The sequence below is a fragment of the Cariama cristata genome, unplaced genomic scaffold (assembly GCF_000690535.1).
Source record: "Cariama cristata isolate BGI_N322 unplaced genomic scaffold, ASM69053v1 scaffold21332, whole genome shotgun sequence".
NCBI lineage: Eukaryota > Metazoa > Chordata > Aves > Cariamiformes > Cariamidae > Cariama > Cariama cristata.
Window position 1 is genome coordinate 38124 of NW_009604782.1, and position 8767 is coordinate 46890.

Sequence of the window (8767 nt, forward strand, 5' to 3'; positions counted from 1 at the left end):
TCTTAGTTATAGGGTCTTATCCCAGCATATCTGGGCACTGATTCAAAATCGGAACTAGTGTTAAAAAAAAAAAAAAGGGCTCAATAATAAAGAGATTAGTCATGCTGCCAGCAGGAGAAACATGCTGGGCAAGAGAAAAAGAGTTGCAGGAGCTGTCTGTAATTTTGCTTCATTGTGTTTCACTTCTCAGATTTGCTGAATCAGCGTCTCTACTGGGTGGACTCCAAATTGCATTCACTGTCCTGCATTGATTTCAATGGCAGCAACAGAAAAGTTCTGATCTCTTCTGTTGACGATCTGAGTCATCCTTTCGGCTTAGCAGTGTTTGAGGTAAGAGTCGAAAACGGATACAGAACAGACTGGAGACTGCGAGAGGTCTCAGAGCTTTTCTTGATTAAAAGCTCTGCCTTTTGCATAGCACAGAAAGCTCAGCAAGGGTGTTCGCTGCTATAGAAACCGATTAACCTGGTGTGGGTTCAGCGTGGAAAATTGTTTTCTAAAGTCCTTAATCAGGAGCAATGCGTTGTCTCCTGCTTTTACCTGATGCAGTACCATGAGGGGCAGGTGGTGCCCAGCGTAACACCTCCCACAGAACTGGAAAGTGGGTAATGGGGGTTTCCTTCGTTGGAATTGAGCCAACCACCCATACAAAGGCCAAAGCTATTAGCAAGGGAAGGGAGAAGCCACTTACTCTGATCAGCAGGTGGGACAAACGTTCACTGAGTGACACTGTAGTATGTCTCTCGTCTTTTGAAAGTCGGACTTTGAGGGGAGCTGCATGGGCTCAGAGCAGGCGCTCAGCAGCTTTGTTTCACACCATCTTTGCATACCTGTGTTGCATTTTTCTCATCCCAACAGAACCCTCAGGGGAGGACAGCCCCTTAAATTTTGCTACCTTAGCCACTTGTTTCTGTCGTCCACCCCAGCATCTGCAAAAGTATCCTCAGAAACATTTGCATCTGTCTCGGGGAGTCTCAAGGCTTCAGCCGGGAGTATCTGTGCCAGCAAGGCACTGGCAGGGCCCCCCGTGCAGCCAGTGTGCACCGGGGACTTGGCATGAAAACGGTGCTTGTTCACTTAGTTCTGAAAGGGTCAGGTAATTCTCCTTCTAGGCTGAACTGCTCCAGTTATGACACACACACCCTACCACGCATCAGAGACACTTCCCTGTCCCCAAAATTATAGCTCTGATCCTACAAAGACATAAGCCTCTTTTCACAAAGGCTTCCAACTCTTACTGGAGTATGTTCCATTGAAAACCCAATTAGTCTTGTAGATTCAGTACTCCTGTACCATTCAGTGTCACACTGTAGCCGTACTAAAAGCAGTGCAATAACTAATTAAATAGTACAGTTCAGACCCTCAAATGTCATCAAGGAGAAACTAAGACCTGCTGAGATCTGCAGAAATTGCTACATAAATGGGCATTCACTTTGCCGTTAGTTTATACACAGCTACCCAGTGGCAGGGCCCAGGGCTAACAGCTTCCTTGCAGTTTGTATCTCATGATTAAGATCTAAAGCATGCGTTCGAAACTGCCTTCTCTATCCTATCTCAGGAGTACTTCAGGGGTATGGAAGACATAATTCAAATCCCTGCTTTGCCTGGGTGGAAGCAGAGAGACAATCCGTTTCTTCCACTCTTCCTCCCCTGGTAGAGGATTGCCACGTATCACTAGCCTGGGGCAGTGAAGTCTCCTCTCTTGTAGCTAAGCTCCTTTCTGTGATTATTTAAATGATTAAGGGAACAAAAGCTTCAACTTTGGCACCTCACTGTAGGTAAGCTGTAGCAGAGAAAGGTGTCTGGTTGGCTCCCTCTCAAGGTGTATGTCGGCCTCCTTTCTTTTCTCTTTGTTTCACTTAACGAGGTTGGCTTTTGACTCAGCAAAACCCTCTTCCTTAAAACCTTTATTCCTCCCATGCAATGTGTGTGGTATCTAGGCATCTAACTTCGGGCATGGGTTTCCCCAAGACGTTGCTACTCTTTAGTTTTATCCCCATCAGGAGGGTTTGGAAGGATCTCTTGGGTTATTTAACCTCTGTACACCCTTCCTCATCTGTGTGGCTGGTTAGAATAACAGACAATCCTTTTGCTTTTGATAATTTGCCTTTGTTCTCCAGCAATGTGGCTTTCCTTACTGAAATACATGTCTTTTTTAGCAGGTAGCACCATACATAGCCGACCAAGCAACTAAATACTGTTTGATAACTGCAATTCCTGTCTACTTCCTTGACCCATTATTCTGCATCTTCAATCACAGCATGCCATGCAAAAGATATTAATAAAAAAGAGAATAGATACTCATCATCCAGGTGTGCTCTAGGCACTGACCTCTTCATAGATACCTGTTTAATGCAGGTCTTAGCTTTGGAAAGGCAAAAAAAATCAGCAGAGATAACAGAAGTTTCTAGTATGGCCCTTTGGTTCTGCTCATGATCCCCCCCATCTTTTTTTAAAAAAAAAAAAAAATTCAGAAACAGAATGGGTGCAGCTCTTCTGTACTTAACCACATTTCTGCTCCCTCTTCTCAGTCTCATCGCTACTCAGAATTACTAAGCACTTTATAAACACGTAGGATTGCTGTGCTTTTGAACATTAGAAATGACAGTGTCCAAAAAGCAAAGAAAAAAGCAGCAGACAGAAGTAGCACGAATCAAAGGTGCCCCAAGGTAGGAGCACAGTGCACTGACTTTGTGACTGCTGGAGTTTAACCCAACTTGAGCTGGACTTGAGCAGGGCCATGTCAGAAATCCTGTGCGTTTCCTGCAGGACAGAGTGTTCTGGACTGACCTGGAGAACGAAGCAATCTTCAGCGCAAACAGGTTGAATGGCTTGGACATCTCCGTTTTGGCAGAAAATCTCAATAATCCTCATGACATCGTGGTATTTCATGAATTAAAGCAGCCCAAAGGTAAGACATATCCTCAGGGTATCATGGCCCTAAATCAAGTTTATTTGAGCTAGTAAATTAAATGCTTCCTGATGGTTCTGATGAGAGAGAAAGCACAGGTAATAATGTGAAATCAATGCCTAATGTTTCAAGTTCCTGCATAATTAATTCAGCTGCAGCATTTATTGAAAAGTCTGCAATTTGTTAATAGCTGTTTAATTAGCATCTTTGATAACAATGAGTTACTCTTGTCACTGTGATGCTTGCCATTCATTATGTATTTGGGCAGGTTTTATAGTAGAGAGTAAGGTTTCACTCCAAACTGTGCAGATGCTTAAGCAGCATGATTAATTGAAGTAGGGAGTGGAAGAGAGATGTCTTAGAGAACCTGATAATTTCTTTGCCAAGAACAAGAAATAAATAATTAGAAAAATAACTTTTATTTTCCTTCCTTGAACAGCTCCAGATTCCTGTGAGCTCAGCCCCCAACCAAATGGAGGCTGCGAGTATTTGTGTCTTCCTGCACCTCAGATCTCTCCCCATTCTCCCAAGTACACATGTGCCTGTCCTGACCATATGTGGCTGGGTCCTGACATGAAAAAATGCTACAAAGGTAAATACAATCACGTCACTGATTCGCTCTTCCAACAAAATCATACTTACAGTGAATATATTTCCTGATGGTGGAACACAAACACTAGCTTTTGTATTCTGCTACTTGCTGCCTTCTGAATGCAGCATTGTGGTGTCCTTTATTGAAAGGTTGCATATTTTTGAAAGCATAACCAGAAAAAGATAAAAGCAGGGAGGGGGAAAAAAAAAGGGATAAGGCCCAGCACTGAAAGCGTGAATGGTCAATAGATCATTAAGATTTGCCACATTTATTGCCCTATAGCTGCTGGATCTGGAGAGGCCATGGTCATTGCTGATAATATCCCAAAGAGACGAGTGGTTTTCAGTGTAGTTTTCCCTAACATGCTCCTGGTACAAATTCAGTATCTTCTGAGGTACTGAAAAAACCTGCAAGTTTTTGAACTTCTTAACCACCTTCCATCCAGAGTGCTTTACTACTATTAATAAATAAAGTGTGACTTCAGGAAATCATTTCTGTAGCTTTAGGCAGAGAACTGTCAGTAGTCTGACTACCTGGTAGATAGAATTGGAATTTGATTTCTGCTTCTAATCATTAAAAATAACAATCCTCCCTAGATTTATAGCACCATTTGTGATTTGCTTTGTGTACTTACTTTAACCAAACTTCTTTGTTGCTCTTGCTTTTCAGATCTTCCAACTACTTCAACTACTGTACCGGTTTCTACAACCGCAGTGTCCCGTACTGCTGGTAGCACGACCATTGCAACTGTACCTGGCAGTGCCAGTAACAGCACTAACATCATCCCCAGAGCTGTATCAGAAGCTACGATTACCACCCCAAGTTTTCATTTCAGTTCCGCCACATCCATCCTGATAGATTCTGAGATGACCACTGGAAACAGCAATTTATCACAGCACTGTAAGAGAATGAGATTCCTCTTTTCTTTTTCTACATATACCCTACCACAAAAACTCATGCACTGGTGGGACACCTGACCTAACATCTGAGTTATAAGCAGGTCAGATGCCGGCCCATCCTGTTGCATAGCAGGAGACATGAGGTACTCTTCCTGCAGACCTCTGTGTTATGATGGCTGATGTGATTCTAGTTGTTGGGGATGTTAAGGAACTTGTATCGTGTTTTCATCCAACACACATCAAATGGACTCCAGAGATGAAGCCCTGAGAGTTCATACTAGTCCTTGCCTTGTGCAACTAGAGTTCAGCCCAGCTTCAGTGCTGGCTGCAGTGCTGCATACCACAATATGGATGATTCTACAGGCGCGTCACCTACTTTCTTTAATTATTAATGTGATCCGCACAAGTTGTGGGTGGAAAGTGCCTCCTGTCCAGCTGTAGCCCTGCTGGGCATTTGGAATTACCACAGCCCAAGACAAGCCGCATCGGTTTTGCGTGGTTGTGCTTTGCATGTTAATGTGGCCTGATCCATGACATGCATTTGCAGTTTTGCATTACATATCAGAAGAGTATCCCAACGGAGAGCACTAATAAGCTCTCCTCAAGTTCACCCTACATAATGAGCGCGTAATGAAACACCAGCCTGCTATCTGAGGGCTAACAGGTAATCCCTCTAGGTCGTGCTGCCAAGGTAAAGCAGAAAAGCTGAACTGCTTTTCAAAAAAAAAAAAAAAAAAAAAAAATTCTAGTCTAGAGAGAAGACTTTACTCTTCAGGACTGGCATTCAAGACCTCAAACAGATCTAGATTGCTTTAAAAACAGTGAAATGCTTTTTTTTTCCCTAAACGTTTCACTGAGTGGCGTAGGCAGTTTCCATTGCATCTGGAAAGCAAAACTAAACCACCGCTGTTGGACTAGGGTGCCTGTTTGTAGGAACAGTGATGCAGCGCGCTCTGTACTGCACATGGGAAAGCAGAATCCAGGTTCTAAAATTCATTCTTGTAAGTTCTTTGTGTGCAAATTTCTTTCAAATACAATAATTAACTTTTTAATAAGCCATGGAAGCAAGGTGCTTTTATTGTCCACATTTGAAATAGTCTGGCTTATTATTAAGTAAATAACTATGTAACAGAACAACCTGCCACAGGCAAGTATTTAAAGGGATAAATTGCCTTTTAAGTTCTATGAATTGGTATATCAAAAGAAGAACTACAGTTAGTTCCTCCTCTCTCAATTCCTGATATTTTAGCAAAACCAAATTTTCAATCCTGATCCCGTATTACAAGAGCTCAAAGCAAACATTTTTAGTATGTAACTTGAAAGTTGTATTGATGATTTTTTTATTGATTAATTTTCCCTATAATTGTTTTTTTCTCTTGTAGGTACAATATCGAGTTTTGAGGTCATTCTTGCATGCTGAGGCAGACTGCAGCAATGAATGATACATGTGTTGACTAACTCCTTAGCTGTAAATAAAATTAAAAAAAATTAAAAAGAAAAACTGTGCAGATGGCTTTGAACTACATTCTTTTTCTGACAGCTCAATAAATCATTAATTGTGTCAGTACTAGAAAGTGTTCTACTGTGGATTTTTAAGAGCACTGTTCACCATCCCCTGATCCATGCATGGAGTCTCCATTAAACATCATGATTTTTAAAACTGGCCTCCTTTTTTGTGCTTGAAAATTAGAGAGTATTCATTTCTGGTTAGAGCTTCTCTATCTGCTGACACGGTACTGAGCGCTTCCCTGAACTGGCCCCACTCTCTCTCCTGGCGTGCAGTTTGCAGTCCTGCCAGGGCAGCAGCGCTTTATGGCCAGGCTGTTTATCGTTCCTAAGAAGAAACAGCTCAGGGTAGCCCAGATCTGTGTGTATATGCTTTTTATCTTCTCTGTAATAATTTTATTACAAAACTTTTTGTAAACTCTTTGATTACAAAAGCTTTCTGATGGGCAAAACAACATGGTTACTAACAGAAAACGTTCTTTAGATGTGGCTTTAAAACCAGCGAATGAGTTAAATGATCAGAATGACTTCTGTAATTACAGATGCAAATAATGACCAAGGCTTTGATTCAACTGTGACAGCAGCTGTTATTGGAATTGTCATTCCTGTTGGTAAGCTGATTTGATTTAACCTTTGAAGGCGATCATACCAAAATCCTCGTGTAAATGCACTCTTCTGATTTTCAGGCTTGGGGGTGGGAAAGAGTACAGGAACTGTTGAAATGGGGGAAAGTAGCCTGGCTTAGAGAGGATTGTACAAGGACGGGTGGGAACATCCCAGCAGATTCATGCCCGGCTAACAGCTCTTTCTTTCCCCTTTCCTCAGTGGTCCTTGGCTTGCTGTGCATGGGGGGATACCTCATCTGGAGAAACTGGAAACGGAAGAATACTAAAAGCATGAATTTTGATAATCCAGTGTATAGAAAGACAACAGAAGAGGAGGATGAAGATGAAATCCACATTGGGCGGACTGCCCAAATTGGACATGTCTACCCAGCAGTAAGTATCTGAGGAAAGTGCAGACGGAGAAGATTAATTTTGTTGAGTTTAGATACAGAATTACCTGCAGCGAATTAGAGTTTTCATCATTATATGGCAAATAACAAACAACAGAACTTCTTTAATAATCATTGAATAGGCAGAAGCCTAAACTTTGAGGCAGTTCATGCAGTTGTCTTAGAATATAGTGGTCTGTATAATAAGATATTCTGTTCAAATGAAGAATAATTGTCCTAATCAATATACCTAGGAAGCTAGCAGGTGTAAAGCTAGCTACCTCAAGAGCTCAATACGTGACAGCTGATTACTTATCCTCTACCGGATTCCATTCTGTCTGTGCTTAGGCTGCTGCTACCAAGTGTCTGAACTCTCTTAAGGATAACCTGAGTTTCTCTACAAACCAGGGAGAGTATTTTCTCCATAGTATAACAGCATAAAGAAGAGTCAGATTCCTCACGAGGAGGAGTGATTGAGGGTCTGTAAGAAGTTAAGGAAATTTGCCTCAGCAAGATTAAGCTTTACAAAAAGCAAACACTCATTTTGATAGCAAGTCCTGCGTACACAGAAGGGAGAGAACCTGTTCTGCGTGGCAGTCTGTAAAGGAGCCTCCTTCAAAGCCAGCAGCCCTGGTGAGATGAAGCAGTGGCAGTTAGAACTGCATTGTATTTTTAGAAGGCAGCATAAAGATCTGTAAGTAATGAGTGAAGGCAATATATCTTCTATAGGCAGGCAGGCATGCAGGTAGGTAATGCCCTATATTATCTAAAGATCCTGCTAAAGATCACACTAGGGAAAGTGTCATCCCTTACAAGGATCTTTAGCCCATACATGAGTGAAGTAAACTTTCCAACACCTCTTCAGTAACACCTGAGCGAGCGACCCCATTTGGGGGCGGGGGGATCAATGCATAAAATAGATTTGTCACCAACACACTAGGGACAGCAATGAGCTTTTTAACAAGAAATACAAGTTAGCAACAGTATCACAAGTCACAAGTTTTCTGAAGTGTGGGGTTTTTTTCCTTCGCAGCGTGTAGCATTAAGCTTAGAAGATGATGGGTTGCCGTGAGGATGAAGTTGCTGCTCCAAACACCACAACGAACAAATTTGCTTTGGATCACAGAACCTGCTTCTTCTTTTTGATCGTTATTTATGTTGCAGAAGGGTAACCACAAAGTTATAATGAACTGCAAACATCCAAAGGATGTGAGAGTTTTGTATGTATAATCTTTTATACACATTTTAACTTGTTGCACTACCCATTTGTGATAGTGAATAAGTGACAGCTGAGCTACTAACTCAATGTACATAACCAGCCAGGCTGAAGGTTCAGTAGCTATTGCTTTATTTTAAGACTCTATTTATAGATATTTTGTAAATATGTTGAATATGCTTTGTGGCTATCCATCAACATAAGTAAAACAAATTCTGTACAGGCAGTTTAGAAATATTTATTAACAAAATCTGGATTATAAGATCTGTTCTGTAAATACAGTAGAGGGGTGAGAGTATTTATTTTTTGTATGTTTGGCTTGCTGTGCATAGATTATCTGTGTATATATCTATCTTGACTAGGTAGATATATGGGCATATAAATATATACATATATAAAAATATATACATATATTTTAAAACTACTAGCCTATGTTTATGAAAATTAGGGATAATTGAGTTTTACAGGATGTTTGAGAAGTTTGCTTTGACATCTAAAGACACTGAGTAAGAAGGAGCTGTATGGTAAGGCAGCCAACAGATTAAGCACTCCCGTAACAGAGCTCCTGGTTTCCAAACCGGCTCGTAAGGGTTGCTTTTTCATTTTCCAGTCCATCCAGAACGATTCATCCGCAATGCTTTGAACTGAA

At 41.3% G+C, this 8767-nt stretch overlaps 1 protein-coding gene across 1 annotated transcript in view; it reads left to right on the plus strand.

The window, feature by feature from the left end:
* LRP8 (low density lipoprotein receptor-related protein 8, apolipoprotein e receptor) overlaps positions 1 to 8539 on the plus strand; it is a gene marked incomplete at its 5' end in the record, with an annotated part of 43923 nt that extends 35384 nt beyond the window's left edge. The window contains 7 exons of the mRNA XM_009695749.1: positions 191 to 330; positions 2770 to 2911; positions 3351 to 3503; positions 4173 to 4403; positions 6451 to 6519; positions 6734 to 6906; positions 7936 to 8539. Of these exons, the coding sequence (XP_009694051.1) occupies positions 191 to 330; positions 2770 to 2911; positions 3351 to 3503; positions 4173 to 4403; positions 6451 to 6519; positions 6734 to 6906; positions 7936 to 7974 (947 nt within the window). The remainder of the gene's footprint in view (positions 1 to 190; positions 331 to 2769; positions 2912 to 3350; positions 3504 to 4172; positions 4404 to 6450; positions 6520 to 6733; positions 6907 to 7935) is intronic.
* Positions 8540 to 8767: the final 228 nt, after the last annotated feature.